Here is a 26,174-nt window from a genome sequence, read left to right as displayed (position 1 = left end):
GATTTCTTCTATTTGGAAATAGCAGCAGAGAATAAGGTATGTACATTCTTGTTAGCCATTTATTATAAGTGATAGGAAAGGCACATTTTCATATTAAGTACTTAGGGACTGTTCTGCAACAGCTTGATGAGTAGAAGACTATAGATTAAACACTACAGAGATGATATTTGTAGTTAAAGGCTGAACAACTTGTCAAACTGAACATGCTACACAAGGCGTGCCTCATGCCCATTGATGGCAACAAGAGCGAAAGAGAAGCCCTAATTTGCCACCATACGACTGATCATGCTATAAGGCTACGTGTCTCATTTTCACATAAATGATATTGAAAGCACATTGTTCAGCTTTTAATATTTTATTGGTAACACTTGAGTGAGCGTGAACAATGTTGATACACATGTATTTAATCCTTTCATATATTTAGGTGGCCAAGCTGTTTATTGCCCTGTTTGATTTGAATTTCATTGAAAACTTAGCGTCTCTCGTCTCAAAGGACGTACTCTAACCTCCCCTGATCAGATAAAATACACTGTAGTAGTCGATGTGTGCTCATTTCCATGGTAGAGCTTTTCCGACATTGCATTTTAGAATTTAGTGAGATTAAAATTACATGAAACTTATTAGTATTAGACAAGTCTGATGGGTTTTTGGCTAGAAATGAACTCCATTTCACTCTCATATTACGCTAAAAGCTTGTACTTTAACCTCAAAGTTCAAAGTTGTGTCAATTCAAAGGAATAAAATAATAATCATTGTGTTCCCTTCAAATGTGCCTAATTGATTACTAAGGTGTATTTCTTCTGTCGTCAGGCCTAACGATGGCCAACTTTGGAGGACATGCCATTCCGGGATCTTTTTTCCTGTTCCTTGGCTTTTGGCTAGCAATGAAACACACTCTCCAACACTACTGGAGGACAAGTCAGCCTAAAGGAAGACAGATTATGTCGCCTTTCTTTAAAAGAATTGACTACTTGGAGGGAGGATTTCTAATCTTTGGAGCATTTGTTGGTCAGTTTTCCTCTCAATCATCTGCACACTCTAAACTCCCTAAACCTGCTCTTGACCCATCTCGTTTGTCCTGCCCCAGGTATTATGGTTGAACAGTTTGTGGTGGATGGCCCACATGCCCACCTCTACGACACAGAGAGCGAATCATGGGTCAAGCTGATGAACTGGCAGCACGGCACAATGTATTTGTTCTTCGGGATCTCTGGAATAGCACTGGTTGCCAGTGCGGCGTCCAAACTGGTGCCAGCTGGTGTCGACCGTCTTGCTCTCTCCTTGGCTCTTTTTGTTGAAGGTAAACTAGCTTTAGTTTTTTCCTTAACACCCGAAAAATGTCCCCCTGGTGTGTACTGTATTTGAGCTATGCTTTGCGTTTGACTCTCTCATATCATCCAGGGTTTTTGTTCTACTACCACTTGCACAGTCGGCCCCCTCTGGACGCTCACATCCATTCCCTGCTGCTCGTGCCTGTGTTTGCTGGATCGGCCAGCACCATGTTGGAGGTGTTCATAAGAGACAACGTTATTTTGGAGCTGTTCAGGGCATGCCTGTTCATCCTGCAGGGCTCATGGTTCTACCAGGTGATTAGCAGAATGAGACGCTGATAATGTGTGGCACACAGGGTGAATGTGCCCATAAACATTTCTTGACCAAGTGGTACCACATAGTACCAAAGTACTGTATACACTATACTTGATACCAAAACAAGTAATACTTCAAATGGACCAAACCAGGGTTTTTGAAAGTTTTAGCCGTTTACCATGTGACACTTATGTTCTTTCATATTCTAGACAACCAAGATTAAAGACATTTCTGTACGCTTTTTCAGCACCAAATTAGTTTAACCTTGGCCTATTGGTAGACACTAGAAAACTGACCTCCTTTCTTTTGTAAATACCTATAAATTTAACCAAATATTTTTGCTGAATGTCACAGGGTACTTCATCACACAGTTTGTCATTTCAGATTGGATTTGTACTTTACCCATTAAGTGGACCGGAGTGGGACTTGAAACTGCACGACAACATCATGTTCATCACAATGTGCTTCTGCTGGCACTTAGCTGTGGCGCTGCTTTTAGTCGCCTGCACCTCCTCTGTCGTTTGGTTGTAAGTATCCCATGACCCTTTACCTGTACAAGTCTTAGTCTTAATTACAAGGGTAATCATAAAGTAGCATATTAAACCACTTTTGGAAAGCAGCCCGCCAATGAATCAGCCAAAAACAAAGGATGGAACAGGTTGTACCGTTTGTCTTTTATGTCTCTTAAAGTCGTTTAGGGTGCCACCAGCCAGGGGCAAAAGTCGACCTAGTTCACATAAAGGGCGAGCTCTTAGACTGATGCTAGGGATTTGATATAAAGAAGAGCTTGCTCTAAATGTGCTATATTAGCCTCCATCTTGGTGCAAGAAAACCTTAGTTTTTTTAAATGTAAGAAATGAACATTCAACCCAATTATGAATAAATAGACAAACCAATAAATAAATCTATAGTGTCTACTTCCTGACATTAGGGAAACCTCTGGTTTAGGCTTTCCAAGTGCATTCGTTCATACTGTTGATCAATACTAAGATTAAGAAATCAGATGAAATAATGATTTCTTGAGCAGAGTGTTAGAAACGTTTAGTTATAGCTTTCCTTGATCAGAAAATAGCAGACTTAAAAAAAATTAAAATAAATATTCGGATCTCTGAACCTGCATTTTAGGGTAACCTGTGAGGTTTTATAGTCAACATGGTTTTGTTTACAGTCAACATACGTCTCACCACAATGCGCTGTATCTTTAAGGCCGTATAAACATGTTGAAATAGTGTTTAACATGTTTATTAGACCTTAGGAAGAGCTTTGAAACCTGTATTGTTCACATCGGGTTGTCTTCTTTTTTTATTGGTGCTTTATTACTTTTTACAGCTCTGTTAATCACATGCTGTACATGACTGATTCAATGGGCACACGCTGGTAGATAAAGAGATGTAACACACGATTTAAAATGGCTCTGCAGCACTAATAGTGGTCAAAACAGAGGACTTGGTTTGGGTCTTCTGAGAACATTTTGGAAATGTGGCTTTCCCTGCCAGATACTGCTTGTAGAAACGCTTGAGCATATCAACAGCATTAGTTAACTCTGAGTAGGTTGTAAATGTGTAATCTTGTTGTTCATGCATTTGCTAAAGCTCTTTTTTCTTCTTCTTCTTGTTTCAATAGCACAGTGAAGCGATTCTCAGGAAGGGGAAAGGACATAGAGATTGGAATGCGAAATACATCCTCCAAAGCAAGCTCCCAGAAAGCTTTGCTTGAAGAGTCGGATGAAGAGTGAATGCATGGTTATGCTTCTTTGACATTTTGTTACATTTAATTTAATTTTCAATGTTTATGGTCTGTCGGCTGTTTTGTACAAAGTAATTAAGATTGTTTTTGTAAAAAAAACTAAAACCACATATGATCTGTTCAAGTATTTTAAAAACACAAAAGTACAAGTTATATAAATTGTAACCTGTAATGTATGGCCGGCTATTAAATAAAATGAACACCGGATAAGAGAACAAATAATGTTTTAAAACAAAATCACAACATTCAAATAAATCAGACTTTAGTCCCACTGACTTCACATTTGCTAATATTGAGTTGCAAACATTTAAAGAAGTGACAAAGAGAATATCCTATTGACAGAACATTTGAATGTGTAGTTTAATATGAATTAATAAGCTGTGAAGTTATATTATCAACAGAGTACCTGATCTCTTGTAGGTTTGTAAACCTCTGAAAGAAAAAGTAAACCAGACCTTGTATGGAAAGACTGCAGCCTGCCTGAATATGCTTGTAGTCGTCAACAGCCCAGTGAACCATTTTAAATAGTTTTATATTTTGGCTGTAGCAACCTGCCAGTTTAACATACTGGTGATACTGGTGATCCTGGTAACTTTGCAGGGATCAACACCCTCCAACAGAGAAAGTGTCAATCTGAACGCAAGCCCGTATCATTTACAGAAACAATTATGTTTCTGGCTTTTGTGGGTATCATCCAAATTGTAAGAACTAAAAGGCCGAATACAGGTTGTAATAATGTTACACGTACAGTTGCGAGAGTCAAATGATGGTGAAAGAGTCTGAGAACAAAAAGTACTTCGGGCAACCAAATACAGGCACGTATATATTGTACAGTGGACCTACGATTCATTGTGGACTGACGAGATAGGATCACTTTTGAGGTGCAGGAGGGGGATCGGGGGCACATTTGGGCGAAGGCGCTGTCGTGACTACGACTGTGGAAACAGATTTTGGGGAGCCTGTTGCCAAGTGCTGCTGGAGCTGCTGCGCCTGGACCGTCTGGATACGAACCTGAAAGTAAGAAAGACGTATAGCTGGTCTCTGTGTTTATTTAAGTTGGCAATAAAGCAGCGTGAACTTGATTGGGTTGATTACTCGGGTGTTATAAAAGACATTATTTGTCTCAAAAATCGTTTCTCATTTCATTTCAAAATAGTGCAACGTAAGCTAACCTGTGTGGCCTGTCCTTGCTGCTGAAGCTGCTGGAACTGCTGTGCTGTGACGAAGCTCACCGGTTTGTTCCCTGCGATCAGCTTTGTACCAGCAGGCATGGTGGTCAGGATGATGTTCCTGCCCAGACTGCTGAGACTGCTCAGAAGAGAGTGGAAAATATAAAACATGTCAATCTACCAGCCAAACTTATAGCTGTAGAGAAGGACCCTGTAAAGATAAATAAATAAATATGAGTCTGAATGAATCATGTCATCAAGGAAGGCTCCATAACAAGGTTAAACTTCAAAGAAGTGGATCTCAACGCACATTCAAATAAAAATATATAGTTTGAAATCTCTAAATAACACAATCTTTATCATTTAATTTATAGTTTATTTTAATCTTAATGATCAAATTCTCTCTTCATTTTGTCTGGAAAAGGTCCAAACGAGAACTGGGGATCCCAATCATGTTTTTTTAAAAGGACAGATGATGAGACTTACTTTGTGTTCAGACTTCCTTTCACAATCGGTGTTGTCACAACACCCTTACTCTTCAGCGGTTGGCTCAGGACAGACAGGGGCACAGTTATCCGGGCAGGTAACTTCCCCTGCAATGTTGTCAAAAAAAAGAAAACTATTGTTCCCGAGTCACGTGACTTTAAGAAATGATTTACGAGAGACTTAGTGAGTGGCAGTGAGGAATTTTCCATTATCTCTGGTAAACTATGCAAATCAATAAATCACAGCTTGAAAAACGCTGTCACTAGTGGGTTGTTAACCAAGCTTTATTTTTAACATGTATAAGCATTGGCTATGTTTTTAGAATTGCACTATGAAATAGCCATCTGATTAAAGGCTTTAAAAAAAAAAAAAATTATTGCCAGATGGGTTCCTTGGACCTTTCTTCCTTTTTAAATAAAAAACACTATTCAGAGGAAGCATCCAGTAATTTAAAGTCCCCATTCAAACCTTATAGCTTCAGATGCCTGTGTTCAGATGCCAGGTGTGAACTACAAGTTGGCTATAACGACAACTTGTCACCTGGCATCCAACCGCATCTGAAATAACCACTTATGAACACAATTCATTTCCCTTTCTTCTTTGGAAAGCTGTGATGCTGGTGAGCAGAAAACAACCCAACAGATTTGTGCTCAGCCGCGTCTGTTATCTCGAGTCACATCAAAAACACATCTCGAGGCGTTTTGTATGTGCAAAGGTGAGCTGCTTTATATATCTTATAGCTGACAGTGATTACATGAGTCAACTTATTTTTACTACTTGATATCCCGTGACCTGGGTGAGTGACATAACGTGCATAATAATATAGAATATAAAAACGCTAAGAACACTTCCTTCATCAACCTCTCGTCACACAAAGGTCTATCATTGTAATACAATGTTTGCACATGGTTATTGAAAATGTCAGTAATACAAGAGTGTGTTCAGTCCTACAACATATATTCTCACGTATTAAATTGCTGGGTTTTTTTTTATCAGCACATGAAACATAACGTTCCCACGGGAACCACGCTTCTTACAAGTACATCCTGAAACGTGTTGAGCGTGACATTCTGAGAGCTACAAACCCTTTCAAGTGGGGCCAGAAATCACCGTATTCGAGAGGCTGAAACAGCATTTCTTTATTACTTTAATAAGTAAATCCATTATCAACATAGTTGCCGATTATAATTCTGTCGATTGGCTAATCGTTGGCGCTCTAAATATCACATATTTTTTTCTTTACATATTTCTGATGTACCATAGCTGTAATCACATTCACCTACGTTCCTCATCCAAAGATGGCCAAAACAACAATTTCCTTTCAAATATGAACGTAAACAGAATAATCCTCTTACCGTCTGTGTGGTAACCACTGTAGCAGGGACCTGCCGCACAGTGGCTGTAGCTGTTCCTAGTGTTAGAGCTGAGCACGAGACTCCAGGAGCCACCGTGATCCCCTTGGCCCCGGCCATGACGCTGGCAGCCATGGTCACTACGTTAGCACATGTAGAGGCTGTGAGGGTTTTACTGCCAGTGGTGGTTGTCATTGTGATGGTCTGACCCTGTTTCTGTGGAATAACACCAAGGCCTGGCATTATCCGAATGGTGGCGCCGCCTTTGTCAGGGGAGGTCACGCTGGAGAAGGTCCGAGTTTTTTGGTCAGCCATAGTGACGGCCAATGTGGGCATCAGACGTATGGCTGTGTCTCCCGCAGCCTTCAACAAGGTGGAGGCAACAGAGCCTGCTTTAGCAGTCTGTAGTTCCCCTGTGCAGGATGTAGCACCGGAGACAGAGGAAGGTGAAGAGTGGGACGGTGTCACACGGAGAGTGGCTGATATACTCTTGCTGCCTGTGCTCAGAAAGTCAGGGGTGAGTTTGACAGTTAGCAACTGGGGATTTGGCAAGAGTTGCCATCATGTCCGGGGTGATCCGCAACACCGTCTGGCCTTTAGAGTCTGTGGTGATGGAGGAGGGTGGAAGACGTAGGACATCTTTACCCTGGATGCGCAAGTTTGTAGCCGTTATTGGAATTCCTGCTCCTCCTGCAGTCTTCATTCCCAATTGGCCTGTAATGGAGACCTTCAAAGGGGACAAACTATGCTAATGTTTTTCACAGAGTTATTACTTGTGAATCAGTTTCTACAAGAACATTTTCAGATGATACAATATTTGACACTTCTCATACCGTCTGCCTAAATATACCTGAATTCCCCCGTCTGTCTGACACGCTGTGATTTAGTGCCCGAGGTTTGATGCTTTCAGTTTTCTCACTTTCCCCATTCAGGACACAAACTGCACTAAGACTCAACTGAAAGACTCATTTCTGCACTTAAGCTCCCTGAGTGTTCAGGTAAAATGTGATTATCTACCTGTGAAAAGCTGCTTGTAGTTTGAAAGCATAACCCATTTATGCATTTGAAATCTGTGCTATAACCAGACATTACTGCCTCTTGAAGTGTTCACGAAAGCCTAACTGGTGAAAAACAAAATGGCTCACCTGTTTGATATTCGAGCTGACGACTCCCTGCAGCATAGCAGGGGAAGCGGGGTTGTTAGCCGGGCTACCAGGTGACCTGGCTTGAGGTTTGGCCACAGCTACAGCCGACACAGAGAGGGTGGTCGGCACCTTGACTGGACTACTAACAGACTGACTTCTCAAAGGCAGAGAAACCATTGTCTGTCGATATACATAGAAAACACAGATATAATTAATTATGCATTTGCAAGATGCAAAACAACAAGCGCCGCTCTTCATCTGGTTACCTGTGACATGCCCTTGGCTGCCATCGACACCGGCATCCGGATCTGGTGAGGGGTCTGATGTATCAGCGTGGCCTGATGACTTCCTGCCGAAGAACCCAGACCAGGCTGAGCAGAAACAACCCGTACCTGAGGGAGGGAGCCTGCCGCCAGGTGACTCACTAGCCGAGCCGTGTGTTGGGATGTGACTGACTGTGAAACTGGCGGACAAGCCTGACCGGTGGGTAAGATGGTTCCCAGCTGGGGCAGCGAGGGAGGGGACACGAGAAGAACACTGGAAGAGCGAGAAGGGGCAAGAGAGGAGAAGAGTCTATTTCAAACGACGCGGTTGAAACGTGGGTGTGCGTATTGTACAATGTTAATGTGATTAAAAGCTCTCGCGTCACACTGACCCCGTGCTGGTTTTGATTGCATCCGGGACTCCGGGCTTTGTCGGCGTGGTGACTGAGCAGGGGAAGGTGGACTTTGGTGTCCCGGGTGTGTTTGGGGTGGGTGGTGTAGGAGTTGGTGACATGGGATTGGAGCCTATATCCTGTCCTGCCTCCAGGCATCCCGGAGTTTTACTGCCGTCTTTAGTTCCAGACTTCTAAAACACAACCAACACGTTGCTCTCAGACACTTGATAAAACAACTACAGGGAAACAAATTGCACAACTTCCACAGTGTTTTCCACATGATAAGTAGTTTATGTTTAACATTATGTGCAGCTAGATGTCGTTTTTCTCCGGTGTACTCACAGGCTTAGATGGAGGTTTAGGTTTCTGCTGTAGGGCTTTTCTTGCTTTCGCAGCAGCAGCTTGAGCCTGGTGGATCCTCTCTGGAGGGAAGAAACAAAACATGACAATTAACATAGACAGAGAGCATATACTAGGAGACACCGCTCATCTAAATGTGAGTGAAATCACAGCATGGAAAAGAAATGAAAGCGATAAAAAGAAAAGGGAATGAAAGATTGTAAGTTGTTCAACTTATGAGGTCAATCTAAAAGGTTTAAGGTACACAATAAAAGATGATAAAACTAGACAAATGAAAAGAGACCTACAGGATCAGAGATCTTTACACTTCACAAACAAATCAACGGTGGACAGCTAAACCCTAAAATCGAGCGCATGGTTGCTCACCAAACTCCTCTTGACTGCGACTGCGGTGCAGATAAATCCAGAGCTTGCGGCCGATGTCATACTTCACACAGGGGTCTTTCTCATAGTGCAGTCTATCCAGAGCCCCACTGACAACCGTGTTCACCTGAATGGCATCGAAGACATAACTTAAAGGCTGCAGGCCAATGCAAAGTACACTCAAGTCACTTTGCCAGAGCAAGCTGAATGATAACAAAACATATATATATACACATTACCTGTGCACTGGTGACATCTGGAGCAAGAAACTGTGAGTCTTTTAACAGTTCACAGATCTCTGCCCTCGTTCCTTCTCCATTGGGTAACCTCGCTGCTGCATCCCGCACTACGGAAGGAGGAGGGTAGAAGTCGGAATCATGCGATTGGTTTTCCGCACACGCACACGCACGATGGAGTCAGAGTTAAAGCGAAGGCCTTACCCAGGGAGAGAATGGTGACATACGGTGGTCGGTCTGAGCGGAGCAGTGTATGCTCCCGGGCTTTGTTGAGAGACATCTCCTTATCAAACACGCCTTTAACAGGCCCCACCACAGACTCAAAGCCGTGCATCCTAAAGGTGAAGGCTTTATGTGGCTGGTTGTATCGCTGCTGCTCCTAATAAAAACAAAACAAAATATGTCCGCTTAGAGAGTTCATTTCCAGGCAAAATGCTGTAAATAAGAAAAAAGAAATTCCAGCAGCACAAACAAACCTGGATCTGAAACACTTGTCTCTCATCTCCAGTGCTGGGCCGCACCACATAATCAGTCGAGCTGATCGGTTAGAAATATTACACTGTTAACTTCAACAACCATATTCAAGCTCAAGCTTATTGTGATGTTAATGTCAGGATGGAAATAACTTTCATCTTTATTTATAATTAAGCTAAGGATACTTTTTGATTGAGCAATCATCTAATTGCAAATCTAAAATACACAAAATGAAGTGTATAAAAAAAAAAAACAGGAACAGGAAACTAAAAAAAACAATAAATCAATACATTTCTGGTCAACCAATTAATTAATACGTTATTTTTCCTGCAACTATCACGTTTGCAATGCTTTATGAATCGCTGAATCTTACACTCTTGGTGTGGGAGAAGTCATCTCTAGCATGTCTTCATTCTCCGTCTGTGGAAGACAAGAAAAAGGGTTAGGTTTACATTTTGTCACAAGTAAAACAGTAGTCAACACAAACATAGTTGCAAAGCATCGTACACACTTTAGAGTCCGTGCTGAAAGTGTATTTGTGATAATTGTACTACCTTGATGACTAAATCTTTAGAATCCAGCCACAGCTGACAGAGTGCACTGAGATCCTTCTCTGTGTCCTGAGTGGGGCCTGAAATAAATGATTCACTTTAATCCTCAAGAATACGCTCGGACGACAAAGCACTGCATCATTAAGGGGATTTCAAGAGACGCTGCCTCTTACCAATCCACCTCCACTGCTGAGATTCATCAGCAAATTCCACAAATGGAGAAAAGCCACTGGGGAGCGCCATCATGCCATCTGATTAACAAACATACCATACGTGAGTAACATGGGGTGGAAAATAAAGGCCTGACTAATGTTTTAGAGTGAGTGACCACTGCTACTTACCTTTAGTCTCTCCTGCAAGAAACTGCAGGGCTTGAAGAACCAAGTCAGACCAACATGGGACGGATGAAAACCACACATTGAGGGAGCTCGCTGGAGACGACTGCCACATTTGAACTTTATCCTCCAACTGAGGGAAAACAATGTAGGGTGTTATACTGTGTAGTTAATGTTGTAATATGTTTGTGTATGTGGACTCTGTAATGATGAGAGCATACCATTGAAGTGCTGGTAAGGTTTTCAGCCCCTAAGATGCTCTCCAACAGGCTGAAGAAACTGATCGCTATTTCCTCAACTGGAAGCGGGCTGCTCGGAGACTCCTCCACAATTCTGCAATAATGTAACAGGAGACTTAATGAATATATACACACACACACACAACAAGTACACAATTCTGTGAATATTCTTGACACCAGTGTAGCACAACACTCACTCCTCCTTGATGTTGGGCAGGGGAGTAGACGGTGTGTCCGGCAGGGAGTTGATGATGCTCGCTGGTGGAGCTGATGGGGTTTCTGAAGGTGCAAGAATTTCACAGGGATCCTCAGATTCCACTTTTATTGTCCTCATTTTCTTCTTCCTTCTCTCATCTTTAATCTTCTTCTTAGGTAGTGAAAGATCAAAAAGTGCTGCAACAAAGAAAATAAGTAAAGAAATATATCGACTGTGTGTCAGGAAATCAACAAAAGCAAGACTTCGACTTAAGATTGATCTTTTTCTTTTACTTACGGACAGTCCCCTTCCGACCGATATTTGCTCTTGAAAGTATGTCTCCGAGGTGGAGGTCAGAGGTCATCAAGTCTGGATGATCCTGAGCAAATAAATCCTTAATGATGTACAATTTAAGACAATCCAAATCAACTGTTTTGTTTCGTTTCTCCTGACCACTTACTGGCTGTCGCTTCCTCTTCTCCCGATGGTTTTGCAGCATGGCTTTCAAATCCCGCTCCCCGAGTTCTATTTTTTCTGTGAAAAAATAAAACATATTTGAAACATTTTGTGAAGGGCTCATTGCATAAGTGGAATGTGGTCTACAAACAATATACTTGCTGTACTCAAACATTTGAGGAAAATCAGCTTAATATTGCAGCAATCACTGACCAGTAGTCTTCATGTCTTGGGTGGAGAGGCTGGGAAGGACTCTGAGTGAGACGGTGGGTGTCGGAGAAGAAGGTGATTGGGGTGCTGGAGTCCATAATGATATGTCTACAAGCATATAAGACTTGTATTAGTGTTCACAAGTTTCTTATTAGAGAAATGTTTTAGAAATAAAATGTATCGTTATCGGCAGTAATACTTAAAGAACAGACCGTCATCATCAGATGAAGCATTGCTGTCTCCACACTCAGTTTTGACGTCCTTTAGTATGCGGCTCAATCTTCTTCTCACCCTTGGCTCTCGCATTTCAGCATGAGTCTTGTTTGGTAACGTTTTTTTTGGTGGAAAGTCCAAACCATTTTGAACTGCAAACTCTAGCAGCTCCTACAACAAGAACACACATTCAGACTAAAGGGCAAGAGGCCATGTGCCTGGTACTTTAAACTTTTACAAAAATACCTTTCTGGAGACAAGGATGTGTTTCAACATTCTGTGGTAATACTGCTGAAGGGAGTACAGTTGTCGCTTTCTCTGGGACTTGGCACATAATTGTCTGTATTTGACCACCTCAGGATTGAAGTAACCATCTGGATTAAGAGAATGAGAGTCATGATCAGAAAATGCTTCAAAAATGTACTCAGCGTGATATAATGGTGTGTCGATGGTTAAATAAGTGGATATCTAGGGAGGCACCTCTGAATTGCTTTTGTGCAAGATGAAGGGGATTCCCAAAGTGAAAGTTTCTGTCGTTGAATAGGTCAGTGATGGTGCTGTCCTGCTCCGCAACATTGTTGTCAGGAAACTGTGGCAATAACTGACGAAGGTGTTGCCTCTGGGCATCTGACAGTACCTCACTCCAGGTGTTTTCACTCATCACAGAGAAGAAAATGTCAGGCTAATGAAAAGAAAAGGCAAACAGCAACACTTAATGCATCATCTGCATTGTGTCTTACATCTGTGAACAACCGTACATAGCAGGAAAGAGCAGTATTTCATCACTGAACGCCAGATAACTCACGTCCTCGAGTAGGTCCTCTGGTAGGTTCAATCTACAGTTCCCCAGCATGCATTCCTCCGTGATTTGTCCATCGTTTTCTTCTTTTGGATCAAGAGGGTCTGTAAGCATGCGAGTGAGAGCATCCATTCTTCTCCTCTGTACCAAGCTGTCAACCTTTCAAAACAGGAAAAAATAAATGGCTACAAAATCTCACAAAACCTAATCAGATTCTAATCTGCGGAATGACGCCAATGATCCGTCTGCCTCCATTCATTCAACTTGTTGTGTTCAAAGTTTGGATAGAATCTGGAAGTTTAGTCCTACAAACTGCATGAACATTAGCAAGCACTCACCAGTGTCAAAACATTAGCCACTTTTTTAACGTAGCGCTGCTTAGCGAGTTAAGCCTCCTGCTAAATTAGCAAAAGAGAGTTGTAACGTTTGGATTCCTGTTTCAACTGTCAACAGAAACATACTACTATTGTACAATCTAATGGCAAATATGCATCTTATGAATAAGTTTATACTGATGGTAAAAACAGCTAATAGCTCTTACCTGACCTGCTTTGTGTTTTGGAATGAAGGGGGAACTATTTGACCGACGTACCGTTTTCTTCTTCTACTGAAATTGGATGAGAAGCACCGGCCGTCGTTTTGCTGCCCTCTACAGGAATAACGCTCGATGGTCATTGATTCACGTTATTAAGAAACTACACAAAAACCAAAAACGGTGTTTCTTTTAACAGCGTACTTTTATTGTACATAAATTTGGGCAGGAGAAGAGCATAATTCAAATTCAACACACTCATTCAATCACATCATGCTAAACAGGACTAACAGTCACCTGGATAAAGTTAAGCTAAAGCTAACTAGTAGTAGTAGATTCAATTATTATATATTATCTATTATGTATCCATCTATTTTATGCTTGTTTTTCGAAGATACATCTCTGCATTTATACTCAGACTTTAACTTATTTTTTCATGTTTTCTTTATTCTTAATAAAAAACGCAGGAGATAGCGGAGCAGCCATGCAACTGACCCCACATGTGAGGTGTAGGTCCCGGGATGTAAGTAGTGCCAAGAAGAGCTAAAATTAAGCAACGTAGGGTTAGCTTATTAGCTTTAGCTTTAGCATAGTTGCTTTTTTAATGTTTAGATAGCATTACATACACACATGCCTTTTATGCTAAAAAGCATGCAGTTTCTTCCTTAAGAGTTTAGTCCTATTAAAACATATTAAATATATAAACGTGATAATGAATAGGCTATAAGTTATATAAAATATGATATTTTAAACATTTATCAATGTACGTTTTTCTCATATTTCCCTTTGTATCTTTTATGCATATACTTCCACTTCCACAAAACACTCAGTTATTGTCTGTCTGTTAATAAAATCTACTCTTTATTTAACACTTTTAAAAAGTTGTTATGGCAATAATGAAAGTTCTCAATACATTTGAATATCTCACTTTATTGCAATAATTTATATGTAACAACATATGTGCAAAATAATGGTCTCAATGAAATGACAGCAACATTAGAATTGCTGATTCAGCTTTGTCAGCTTGCTCCACCTCTTTATGATGCTGTAATGAACAGGAATGAACAGTCAATCCCTCTGCCTCATAGCACAGCCAGAGAGAGGCACAGGATCCACATTGCCCTTCAGAAACCTTCACCAACATTGTCTTGCCTTATGTGGTGGGCATATAGGCAACAGGAGTTACAGATCCGAGAGACAAATATCTTCCCATTTTTCTCAAGGTTTTGCTTTTAATGCCTTGGGAGAATGGCAGAAGCTGCAGATGGAGAGGAAGAGATTCAGTTCCTGCGTACAGTAAGTGATGCTGTCTGCTTCTTCTCAAAAAGTGTTAGTGAACTTATTCAGACAACAATGTGCAACAATTAGTCTTTTGTGTCATGTATTGTTGCTTCATTATAGAGTATAGGCATTTACTGTGTTGGGTAACTTACATAGACGGAGCACAGATTGCCAAGGACAGGTGGTTGGTTTTGTCAGCATTGTTATCTATTTATATCCCTGTGGGTTCTTGACATATTACTGTTTTGTCTTAAAGAAGAAAGCTTCTGGTGATGGGTGACAGTTAATTCATAGACAAACTGTATCACAGATTACCAAAAGCGTTTATATTCAGTTACATGAAAGCATTATGACATTTTGACACCGACAACAACGCATTTTCTTCGACGGACAGTATTTACTTTAAGAAAAGTGATTGGTTGAATCGTTAAAATGAAACAGTTCAGTTCTGAGTTCTATGAGTAGGTCGTGTACGAGGCAGTTAAGTCAAGATAGGTGAATTTGAACAAATCCTAAAGAAAGATTGGAGGATGCCAGACTCATTTGATTACAAATGCTGAAACTAATAATTAATTATCAGTGAACTGCTGGGCTCAATTGTACCATGCCTAGTGGTGTTATGGGAGTGTGAATGGTTTTGTCAGAATAAGGCTGATATGGTTGAAAGACTTTAGCAAAAAGATTCCAACTTCCTGTAGGTGCAATATCACCATGTGTGTTGCTTGATGTTGAAGATTAAAAACTTAGATCCTGTTGTTTCTTTTTCACTTTTGGAGAGAATGAAAATAGGAACAATTGAAATATTCTGGCGTTCTATCACATTGTATTTGTATCAATATTACCTAGACTAGTCTTTTATCTCGTAAGTAATAACCGCCCATTTCCATCCCTTTTTAGAAAGAATTAGAGAAAGCAGTGTTTTTTGATTGGAGATTTTTTAGACACTTATTTTCTCAGACTAATAATAATACAAATAGTAATTACTGTGCTAATATGTACTCACTTTATTGCTCCTTGGAAATGAAAGGCGCCACTGATGGTTGCAGAGTACTCCTGCTCTGCTGTTTACGACACAGTTCTATGTGTAACTATTTGTAGGCCATAATAAATGCCAAAATTTAATCCACACATCGACCTTGGGTGTCTTGAAAGGCGCCTCTAAATAAAATGTATTATTATTATTATTATTATTATTATTTGTTCCCAGGTCTTTGTTCTAATGCAGTCCCAATTTGTGATTTAGGTAACATGTATTTTTAATATAAATGTCTTGCTCAGGGAGGATTCAGTTCATTTCAAAGTTTCTCTTTGAAGTTTTACCATTTTTGCTTAGTTGATTTCACACTACACGCTATACAATATTTTGTTTAAATCAGTTTATTTTGGCTGCCTTACTCACCGATGCGCTATCGGATTTCGAGTTTAGATCTCCGTGCCAAAGTCTACAGAAGGGCATTGTGGCCTTGCAAGCAGTCTTCCGTATGTAACACTCTATTTGGAAAGTCAGCGTTGATACTCAGCTATTGTAGATGTTCCACATAGTGTCACTCGAGTTTCTCTTCACCCTGGTAACTCTAGTCCTGTCGTTAGCGTAAGCCAGGCACTGATTATCTATAGACTTATAAGTATCACTTGGAACTCAGTTCTTTGTAGCCACTTGATTATAAGTTGTGCATCCTGAAGTGTGACTGCAGTCTTGTGTTTTTCCTTAAAAATATGTTTACTTAATATTTTGAATAGCATAAAGACATAAATAGTTTTCTTTTACATATTTAATCAGCAGTTACGTAAATCTAAAGAACTCATGCTTTCAGTTGGCATTGTCTAATGGCTTGTAACGCAGCACGAAAGTAAAATATGCGAACAATGTGTCATAAAGTTACTGTAAGTCTGTAGCTGTTCAGCCTGGAACTCAGAGTTCTATATATACCGTGTGAGGATTAACAGGTTCAAAGCACGGCCCATTTCAGCACCTGCTTACATCAGTCCATGTGGGATCTTTACTGGTGAAGTAGTGCTGGAAATGTTTGTTATCAGATGCGCAAAGTGTTTGCTTTGTGCCGACATTTTGTCAGATTTCTATAGTCGTCGTCACGTGGCAAATCTTCTGGCAAAAAAACTTGTTGTAAATGTTGATGAACACCGAACTGCTGGTGTCATGCTGTGCTGACATGTTGCATCTGTCTTTCAGTCAGTCAGTATGTCTGTCAGTCTGTCTGTCAGTGTGTTGGTGTGTCTGCCTGTAGACACATTCTTCTCCACGCAGTAATTTAGGAACAGAACGTGACAGAAACTTGACACTTACTTCTGTCATAGGCTGTGGCAGGATTGCCACTTTGTCAAAAGATCTCTAATATTTTGGTCTCGAAGGTAGCAACGCTTTCAGATGCATTTGTTACATCAATATAATGGCTGTTATAGTTAAGTATTAGCAAACTACTGATTTGAATTTCATGTCTACTGCATAGGACACGCATTACATTGTTATTGTTAAGTAAGATATTTGAGCAGTCCATGTGTTCAGGACATGAGATATCTGAAGAGGAAATAGACAACACTGAAAACTCAAACATTTACTTAGGCACAATACAAATTCTAATTATGTTTTAGATTTATTTTGTAGAATATGTTGCCAATTTACAGCTTCAGAAGCACCTATAATAATAATAATAATAATAATAATAATAACAATAATAATAATAATAATAATAATAACAATAATAATAATAATAATAATGATAATAATAATAATAATAATAATAATAATACATTTTACTTGTATAGTGCTTTTCTAATAACTCAAAGACGCTTGACTGAGTGAGTAAGACAAAAAAAGATAAATAAAATGAACAAACAAAAATGGAGGATAAGGGGAAGAGACGGTCAGAGGTTGAATAAAGAACAAACTACATTAAATCACACACTTGTTTAACCTAAACACACAATTGACAACTATTTTGAACTCTTTTTACTGAAAATAAAACTTGTTAAACAGACATGTGCCTTTTTTAAGTGTATGAATGAATCAGTAGCATTTGCAGATAAACAGCTGAGCATGAAGGTTTGACCTGGGGGTACATTTAAACATTCCTCTCCTCAGCAAGGTGACTAATTGCAATATCCATACTGTCCAATGTTGGCCTTTTTTTTTCCTGGCAGTCAAATACTAAATATCTGTTGCTTTCCAGAATGGGATGTGTGAACAGCAGGTGCAGCGGCCTGAAATAGAGATCTGAGGGGGCGTGGCTTGTGTGTTGGAGAGAGGTGGGGAGATTAGAGCTGCGCCAGTGACCGGCACAGAGAAACACATTAATAGGACAAAAACAAGTGAACAGTTGGCAAAAGTTGTTTAAAGAAACCGCTGTTATTGCAGATTATTTTGTTTATGTATTTTCCCAAGTTTCTGTTATTTATTGTTGACTTAAAGGTTTAGTGGCCAAATCAAAAACAACTAATGGGTCAGATGCAGTCAGACATTTACACTATCTGTGTTCCTTTGTTTACTGCTTCTATGGTACGTAGCCACCTCTAAATTAGTTTCACTTGTAATGTCACCCCTCGCAAATATAGTACAGTTTGCGTCACATAGATTTGACCTATCAGAGTCATGAATGGCAAGTTTAATATGCTCACCCATAAGAAGCCTAATGTAATCTATGATTTGCAGAATGCATTGAAAGGGATTTTACACCTAGCAGTCTGTTTATAAGTCCTGGAGAGTACTACAGTACTGCATATGTGGAAGAAAGAAAAGTTGTCCAAAGCCTATTGTTGCTCCAGAAGGAAAGCCTGATAACTTGCCTCAAGTGATGTCACTTGAGTCGAGTTGCATGTGGCTAATGTGTGCGGAAAATATCATGACATGACATCTCTCTTTGTTTTATATAACTAATTTTCTTTGTCCCTGTTCAAAAAGGAATCACAGCACAACAAACGATATTGTCTGGTTCTGCTGAAACAATTTAGTTTTGAGTCTGACAACGTTACAGGAGTGCTATGGGGAATTTCTTTAAGAACAAAGTTGTGTTGCATTAGAATATCTGTCGAGTTGGTATAGCAAACCTTTTGACAGTAAGTTTCACAGTAAGTCATTCTATGTGTTTTTTACTTAAATGGTTCTTTTGCGTGAGAGTTATCTAAAATCCAAAATGCCAGGTTTCACTGAGACAATTCTGGGCGTGGACCTTTGTTGCATGTCAATCCCTCTTGCTCTGTCCCCGTGTTTTCCTGCAAAGATTCACCTGATAACCCGTCCTCCTTCACCTTGGACTTGTTTTGTTTGTGTAGGATGATCAGGTGGTGCTACAGTGCACTGCAGCTATTCTGAAGGAACAGATCAAGCTGTGCCTGTCTTGTGAAGGATTTGGGAATCGTTTGTGTTTCCTTGAGACCACCTCGAACGCTCAGGTAGTGAAACGCGCTTCTTAATACTTTTCATCCACTTGTTTTTTAAGGATTTGAATTTCTCCTAATCAGCATGTTTCCTTGTTGTCCTGTGTTTCAGAATGTCCCCCCAGACCTCGCTATCTGCTGCTTTATTTTGGAGCAGTCCCTGTCTGTGCGGGCATTACAGGAGATGCTGTCCAACTCTTCTGTGGATGAGGTAAGAAACAATTAGATCATTAGTACTGTTTGGTTCAAATCAGGGGTCTGGTTATAATGTGCTCCTTCCATTGGACATACACATGATATAATAAACAAATGTTGCTTCATTCAACAACTAAAACTCTCTTTGTTTCTTTTCTGACATGTTCCTTCACTCTCCCACCTCCCCACCTTAGGCTGTCGATTTGGACAAATGGGTATGTTTGCTCATTCTCCCCTGTCACAGTCTGTAACTGAACGTTTATGTTATAACTGTATCGCGGGTACTTTTCACAACCTAGTTAGTGTTATACATACAGTGTTATCATGCAACACAGCTATTGTTTTGCTCATGTGCTTCAGCTGTTCTGAGATCATTTAGTTTGTTTCCTGTGGCTGTGTTTTTTATACGGACTCTGTAAACTTGTCCTACTGTTATTTTGATATTAACATGGCAGAGTTTTCACCTTGAAGGAGTTTCAAAGGGACGACTTTGAATACAATAACCTCCTGTCTCTAAATCTACCGCCCTCTACCTTCTTTTCCCAGTCGTCTCAAGGTGGGGGTCACCGAACCCTGCTGTATGGACATGCCATCCTCCTGAAGCACACTCACTCCAGCATGGTGAGCACAGTTACATTCAAGTATGTGGTTACTGCTGCTCCATCCTGTCCTTTCCTCTAAGCAGTGGTTATCCTCTCAATCTATTATTCTCTACACATGTCTTCTCACTACACTGCTTTCTTATCCGTCTGTTTATTCTGCAGTACTTGTGCTGTTTGACTACTTCACGCTCACTGACAGACAAATTGGCTTTTGACGTGGGCTTGCAGGAAGACTCCACAGGTGGCTATGAACTTTACTGTCCATTACGTCCCACACACGCAGATGGAGATTTCCGTAAGCTAAATCTTTTTTTGTCCGTCACAGGAGAGGCATGCTGGTGGACCATCCATCCAGCCTCCAAGCAAAGGTCTGAAGGCGAGAAGGTCAGGGTGGGAGATGACCTCATTCTTGTCAGTGTTTCTTCGGAGCGATACCTGGTAACCATGATTTTATTGACTTGCACTGTAACTGATCATTTGTTGTCAATAAATCGTACCAATATGAGCACCTGCACTTTATTCAGCATCTGTCCTACGCCAGCGGAGACTTGATGGTAGATGCCTCTTTCATGCAAACACTGTGGACCATGACCCCTGTGATGTCTGGATGTGAGCTGGCTGAAGGTCTGTAATTTTGATGTTGCTAAAAAAAAAATGTTTGTCCATAAAACTGTCCACTCTCTCTTAGCAATATGATTCTTTTCCTCTAGGTTTTCTGACCGGAGGGTATGTGCTCAGGCTGTTCCATGGTCACATGGACGAGTGTTTGGCAATCCCAGGAGCTGACCAAGGGGACGACCAGCGCAGGTAACCGATATATAATTCAATGCTGTACATATCATCAACTATTAAAACACAATTTTGGTTGTTTTACCATTCTCAAACATTTTCCAAAAGCTTGCCATACATTGTTCTGTAGATGCATAGTGTAGGGACTGTCTTAAAAGCTCTTCCATACCCGAGACTTTAGTCTGATTGACAAACAGCCACATCGCAACGTTTTTAGTGAATAGCAGAGCCCTTTATTCTTATCATAAAATGCTACTTATTTGTTCTGCTTGGTTAGATTTGTTTTTGGCAACATTGCTTGTGAATATTTCTCAGCAGCAAGGAGTTACCAGATCTGTCCCTGCTTGCAATCTGCATTACCACAGAAGGATAGAAATATAATTGTTATAAGTTTCAATTGTCTGCAAGTTGATTTTAATAAATAGATAGATACTAATATTGTACTGACATAAACTTAAACCAGTGGAAATGAACCGAAATATTTTGGATTTTTTTTTTACCTTAAATTTCCTGATATTTGTTGCACGTTATTGTTTTTTTTAGAGTTGCTCATTATGAAGGAGGGGCTGTGTGCAGTCATGCTCGATCCTTATGGAGACTTGAGCCACTGCGTATCGCGTGAGTATCTCTATTCCTTGCATTTAAAAACGTGGATTAAAATCATTCACATTTAGTGACCCCACGGTGTGCCGAGGCTCATTCATTTGTGCCTGTTGGTAGTTGGAGCGGAGGCCACATTAAATGGGGCCAGTTTTTCCGGATACGTCACATAACGACAGGCAGATACCTTTGCCTGGATGAAGAGAAAGGACTGCTGTTGGTGGACCCGGAGAAGGCAAATTCCAAGATGTCAGCCTTCTGCTTCAGAATTTCAAAGGTCATTGTCATGCAAAGTCAGCCGTGCCAGAAATCTACTAAATGTTTGAGACTCTATTGTTCCGTGTAAAGATTCTTACCAGCCTTGATGAAAAACGCATTTTTTATTTAAACTACAGGAAAAAATCGAAGTGATCAAGAAGCGAGATGTGGAAGGCATGGGCACGCCTGAGATCAAATATGGAGAGTCCATGTGCTTCGTACAGCATGCTTCAACTGGCCTCTGGCTTACATATGCTGCTGTTGATGCCAAATCTGCCCGCCTGGGTCCTCTAAAGAGAAAGGTAAAGCAAAATGATACATTAAGATGATCAGCAAAATGTATACCAATGAGTGCTGGAGCAACAATAACAATGTAAACATATTTAAGTAAGCTATACTGTGTGCACTCCAAGCCACATGTATATAGCCAATCGTCTATATATTTGGCCAATCACCCAACCCTAGTGTTGAGTATATACTTGTATACTGTGTTTAATTCTTAGGCCATACTCCATAAAGAAGGTCACATGGATGATGCGCTCACAGTGGCACGATCTCAGACCGAAGAGTCCCAAGCTGCCAGAATGATTTTCAGCACAGCAGGCCTCTTCAACCAGTTCATCAAGTAACTTCAGTTTATTCAAATATTTTCTAAAAGCCATGTTTTTAAGTCACAGCATATGTGTTGTTGTATTCTCATGTTATTTTCGTGTCTCCAGAGGTCTAGATGCTCTTAGTGGGAAAAACAAATCTGCCAGCTCCACATCTCTGCCTATGGACACCGTGGTGCTCTCCCTGCAGGACCTCATTTTCTACTTCCGACCCCCCGAGGAGGAGCTGGAGCACGAGGACAAACAGTTCAAGCTCCGCTCCCTCAAGAACAGACAGAACCTCTTCCAGGAGGAGGTTTGTCTAACCACTGAGGAACGACTTCTCATGAAAATGTTTAACATGTGGCATGTTTGGCTGTAAATAAAGTTTGCTTGTTTTATTTCCATTTGACTATTTTTATTTGAGTTCTCTATACCTTTTTACCTTTTCCAACAGGGAATGATTACTCATGTCCTGGACTGTGTAGATCGGCTCAATGTCTACAACACAGCTGCCCACTTCTCAGAGTATGCTGGGGAAGAAGCCGCAGAGTCATGGAAGGAGATAGTGAACTTACTGTATGAATTGCTAGGTATGCTCATCTGGTGATTTGATCTATGGTGATTCTTGATTAGACATTATTGTGTTCCCCAACATAAAGCCAGCTTTCTTAGTTTGTGAATGAGATGCATTAATAATCTTCTCTTCTTTTGTGAAGCTTCTTTGATCCGAGGTAATCGTGCTAACTGTGCCCTGTTCTGTGACAACCTTGACTGGCTGGTCAGTAAATTGGATCGTTTGGAGGCATCTTCAGGTATTTAAGACATTTACAAGTTAATTTAAGTGACGTTACCCTCACAAACAACATACAGGGGGTGTCAAAATAATTACAACATCTGACAATATGATGAAACTTAAAATAATATTCCTGAAACAAACACTAACTATTTGAAGTTTGCAATACTTTGTCAAGACAGTAGTATTTGTTTTAAAGCTGTAGATTGGTGTGTTGCATTCAATTGCATTATATTTTTCAATGTGTTCCTGTTATCGTGTAGGGTGTATTATATATTGTATTGTCCCTTTCTACCATATCAAATAAACATATCACTCCCAATGTTTAATAATACACTGTTACATTGTTATGACAGGAATCCTGGAGGTGTTGTATTGTGTTCTGATTGAGAGTCCAGAGGTGCTGAATATCATCCAGGAGAATCACATCAAATCAATCATCTCTCTGCTGGATAAGCACGGGCGCAATCATAAGGTCAGGAGCATGTGACACTGTCTGTTGAGCAAACCAGATTGATTGATTGCACTTCATGTTTTCTATGATACATAATATGTTGTAATATATGAAATATCGAGGTACAAAGCAACACATTCATTGACTTCTACCTCCCTTTATGGCCAGGTCTTGGACGTGCTCTGCTCTCTGTGTGTGTGTAACGGGGTGGCCGTGAGGTCAAATCAGAATCTCATCACAGAGAATCTGCTTCCAGGTCGTGACTTCCTTCTTCAAACCAACATTATCAACTATGTTACCAGGTGGGTTGATTTGTATAAGCACACTTCTGTACAGGCTTAAAAAGCGTTATGCTCTCTCGTCTGTGTTGAAGCCAGGTCTTCAAAACATCTGCGCTGAGTTAGGTGTTTGCTTTGCATTCCTCCTTCAGCATGAGACCCAACATTTTCCTTGGAACTTGTGAAGGATCCACTCAGTATAAGAAGTGGTACTTTGAGGTCATGGTGGACCAAGTGGAGCCGTTCCTCACAGCTCAGCCGTATCACCTGCGTGTGGGTTGGGCTCTGACGGAGGGCTACAGTCCTTACCCTGGTGGAGGCGAAGGCTGGGGGGCCAACGGGGTTGGGGATGACCTCTACTCCTACGGTTTCGACGGCCTTCACCTCTGGTCAGGTAAAGTAAACTTAAAAGTAGTCTTCTGCAAGTAGTCCCTGGCTCAAACATGGATAACTTATTTCCAAGAACATTGCCATGTATAATCTTTATTTAAAACTCTTTCATTTGTATATTCCTCTTGTGTTTTTGTGCCCATACCGCGTACACTTTCCTACATTATGCCCACAAGTTACGCAGACAAACTGCTTAAGATTTCATTTATATTGACAATATATGAATTAATTGTGTCTACGTGTCCACAGGACGTGTTCCGCGTCATGTTGCCACACCGAATCATCACATCCTGGCAGCAGAGGACGTGATCAGCTGCTGTTTGGATCTGAGCGTGCCCAGTATATCCTTCCGCATCAATGGGCATCCTGTTCAGGGCATGTTTGAGAACTTCAACGTGGATGGCTTGTTCTTCCCTGTTGTCAGCTTCTCTGCAGGCACTAAGTAGGGCATTGTGAATTATAAAATGAATTTCTTTAATAAGTGCAGTACATTTATTACATATGAGACTAATGTCAATGTTTCCACTCTAACTGCAAGGTTGAGATTTCTTCTCGGAGGCCGCCATGGGGATTTCAAGTTCCTCCCACCTCCAGGCTATGCTCCGTGCTATGAAGCTGTGCTGCCAAGAGACCGTTTGCGGATTGAGCCCATCAAGGAGTATAAGCATGATTTCGAAGGTGTCCGCAACCTGTTGGGTCCAACTCAGTCTCTCTCACATACAGCCTTCACTCCTGGCCCTGTGGACACTATACAGGTAAACATCCTTTTCCACACTCTTCTTCATTCTCATCGTTTCCACTGCACTGACTTTATTCTTCTTTCAGATTGTACTTCCTCCTCATTTGGAGCGCATTCGAGAGAAGCTTGCTGAAAACAGCCATGAGTTATGGGCTGTTACTCGCATTGAGCAAGGATGGACCTATGGACCAGTGAGTGTTTCAGTGTTTGACCATCTTGCAGTGTACACGAACAGTTCCCTTCATAAAAAATAATCTTTTAACTTTCCTTTTTATAATCAATGTCAAGTTTCGTGATGACAACAAGAAGCTGCACCCCTGCCTTGTAGATTTCCAGAGCCTGCCTGAACCAGAGAAGAACTACAATTTAGCAATGTCAGGAGAGACACTCAAGTAAGTCAGCGCCCTCGCTTATTTAACAACACTTTCCTTTAGTCTCTTCGTATTTCTAACGGCTCGTATGATTCATCTCAAAGGACTCTGCTGGCGCTAGGCTGTCATGTAGGAATGGGAGATGAGAAAGCCGAGGAGAATCTGAAAAAGACCAAGCTCCCAAAAACGTGAGCTGCAAGGCATTCATTCATTGTGATTTATTTTGTGACATCGCTTCTCTTTTATTATGTAAACTGTTGATGGCCTTTTAAAGGCTCTCTAGGACCAATTCTGATCACAAAACATTGTTCTTAGTTACATGCAGAGCAGTGGATATAAGCCAGCCCCTCTGGACCTCAGCTATGTGAAGCTAACTCCCAATCAGAACACTCTAGTGGAGAGACTGGCAGAAAATGGACACAATGTGTGGGCAAGAGACCGGGTCCACCAGGGTTGGACATACAGTATTGTGCAGGTACCACCATTCTCATGTTGTATTCAAGTTCTTTTTTTAATAAGTTTATTCTAATACATTTTTATGCTTGATATTATTTTCTTGTATAGGATATAATGAACAAGCGCAATCCCCGCCTGGTTCCTTACAACCTCCTGGATGAAAAGACTAAAAAGACAAACAGAGACACAGTTTGTGCAGCTGTTCGTACTCTCATCGGATACGGTTACAACATAGAACCACCCGACCAGGAGAGCAGTAAGTGTGCCCTGCTATCTACAGGCAGGATGGCAGGAAGATTTATTCTTTTTGTTTTGAAGTCCTATCAAATTAATTATCAAAACTACACGTTTTTCTAATAAGTCTTCATTCCTGTGTTTGTGTAAATGTAGGCGGGCATGGACCAGCAACTGGTGATAAGATCAGAGTGTTCAGAGCAGAGAAATCTTATGCTGTCACTCAGGGGAAGTGGTACTATGAGTTCGAGGCTGTGACAGTCGGGGAGATGCGAGTGGGCTGGGCCAGGCCCAGTGTTCGCGCAGACACTGAACTTGGTGCAGATGAGTTTGCGTATGTCTTCAATGGCTTCAAGGTGGGAACAAAACCTAGTTTAAAAGCTTGGAAAGGATTCTAACGCCTCTCTAATACTAAACTCTAAATTCTCTTTTTCAGGCACAACGTTGGCATGTGGGAAATGAGCCATTTGGTCGTCAGTGGCTATCTGGTGATGTGGTGGGCTGTATGATTGACCTCACAGAGATGAACATCATGTTCACGCTCAATGGAGAAATGTTGATCAGTGACTCAGGCTCGGAGATGGCCTTTAAGGATATCGAGATAGGAGAGGGTAAATACAGTAACAACAAAAACAAAACAAG

The 26,174-nt window shown here is 40.9% G+C and overlaps 3 protein-coding genes across 3 annotated transcripts in view; 2 read left to right on the top strand and 1 right to left on the bottom strand.

The window, feature by feature from the left end:
• Positions 1–138: 138 nt before the first annotated feature.
• tmem45b (transmembrane protein 45B) lies at positions 139–3,322 on the top strand. The gene is made up of 5 exons (XM_029449013.1): positions 139–1,008; positions 1,088–1,300; positions 1,402–1,586; positions 1,972–2,114; positions 3,211–3,322. The coding sequence occupies exons 1-5, from the start codon at positions 819–821 to the stop codon at positions 3,320–3,322; spliced, it is 843 nt and encodes a 280-aa protein (XP_029304873.1). The 5' UTR covers positions 139–818.
• Positions 3,323–3,447: 125 nt separating this feature from the next.
• nfrkb (nuclear factor related to kappaB binding protein) lies at positions 3,448–13,133 on the bottom strand. Its single transcript, XM_029449012.1, is given in 27 exon segments — positions 3,448–4,344; positions 4,506–4,641; positions 4,989–5,095; positions 6,344–6,871; positions 6,873–7,067; positions 7,486–7,665; positions 7,752–8,022; positions 8,141–8,334; positions 8,486–8,565; positions 8,870–8,993; positions 9,106–9,212; positions 9,307–9,481; positions 9,579–9,639; positions 9,950–9,996; positions 10,131–10,207; positions 10,301–10,378; positions 10,469–10,595; positions 10,684–10,795; positions 10,899–11,094; positions 11,195–11,276; positions 11,358–11,431; positions 11,567–11,671; positions 11,776–11,947; positions 12,023–12,150; positions 12,257–12,458; positions 12,582–12,734; positions 13,122–13,133. Coding segments are annotated over 26 exon segments (3,825 nt in total). The 5' UTR covers positions 12,708–12,734; positions 13,122–13,133; the 3' UTR covers positions 3,448–4,203.
• A 1,222-nt stretch (positions 13,134–14,355) lies between these two features.
• LOC115019446 (ryanodine receptor 1-like) overlaps positions 14,356–26,174 on the top strand; it is a 51,573-nt gene continuing 39,754 nt past the window's right edge. The window contains exons 1-27 of the mRNA XM_029449011.1: positions 14,356–14,403; positions 18,676–18,795; positions 18,893–18,991; positions 19,522–19,596; positions 19,740–19,818; positions 19,903–20,015; positions 20,102–20,201; positions 20,288–20,384; positions 20,910–20,984; positions 21,087–21,243; positions 21,362–21,526; positions 21,728–21,849; positions 21,944–22,130; positions 22,272–22,407; positions 22,534–22,629; positions 22,967–23,085; positions 23,233–23,366; positions 23,495–23,736; positions 23,982–24,174; positions 24,271–24,487; positions 24,558–24,662; positions 24,760–24,863; positions 24,947–25,030; positions 25,158–25,317; positions 25,407–25,560; positions 25,704–25,888; positions 25,969–26,143. Of these exons, the coding sequence (XP_029304871.1) occupies positions 14,356–14,403; positions 18,676–18,795; positions 18,893–18,991; positions 19,522–19,596; positions 19,740–19,818; positions 19,903–20,015; positions 20,102–20,201; positions 20,288–20,384; positions 20,910–20,984; positions 21,087–21,243; positions 21,362–21,526; positions 21,728–21,849; positions 21,944–22,130; positions 22,272–22,407; positions 22,534–22,629; positions 22,967–23,085; positions 23,233–23,366; positions 23,495–23,736; positions 23,982–24,174; positions 24,271–24,487; positions 24,558–24,662; positions 24,760–24,863; positions 24,947–25,030; positions 25,158–25,317; positions 25,407–25,560; positions 25,704–25,888; positions 25,969–26,143 (3,541 nt within the window). The remainder of the gene's footprint in view (positions 14,404–18,675; positions 18,796–18,892; positions 18,992–19,521; positions 19,597–19,739; positions 19,819–19,902; positions 20,016–20,101; positions 20,202–20,287; positions 20,385–20,909; positions 20,985–21,086; positions 21,244–21,361; positions 21,527–21,727; positions 21,850–21,943; positions 22,131–22,271; positions 22,408–22,533; positions 22,630–22,966; positions 23,086–23,232; positions 23,367–23,494; positions 23,737–23,981; positions 24,175–24,270; positions 24,488–24,557; positions 24,663–24,759; positions 24,864–24,946; positions 25,031–25,157; positions 25,318–25,406; positions 25,561–25,703; positions 25,889–25,968; positions 26,144–26,174) is intronic.

The sequence above is a fragment of the Cottoperca gobio genome, chromosome 14 (genome assembly GCF_900634415.1).
Source record: "Cottoperca gobio chromosome 14, fCotGob3.1, whole genome shotgun sequence".
NCBI lineage: Eukaryota > Metazoa > Chordata > Actinopteri > Perciformes > Bovichtidae > Cottoperca > Cottoperca gobio.
The sequence above is the reverse complement of the archived record's forward strand: the minus strand, read 5'-3'. Positions and strand labels throughout refer to the sequence as shown.

What these genes read in the sequence shown, in the direction of transcription:
- tmem45b (XM_029449013.1), top strand. Translation starts at nt 819, where the DNA reads ATGGCCAACTTTGGAGGACATGCCATTCCGGGATCTTTTTTCCTGTTC. An exon ending in AATCTTTGGAGCATTTGTTG is followed by an intron (nt 1,009 to 1,087) that starts GTCAGTTTTCCT and finishes GTCCTGCCCCAG; the next exon opens with GTATTATGGTTGAACAGTTT. An exon ending in ACCTCCTCTGTCGTTTGGTT is followed by an intron (nt 2,115 to 3,210) that starts GTAAGTATCCCA and finishes TTGTTTCAATAG; the next exon opens with CACAGTGAAGCGATTCTCAG.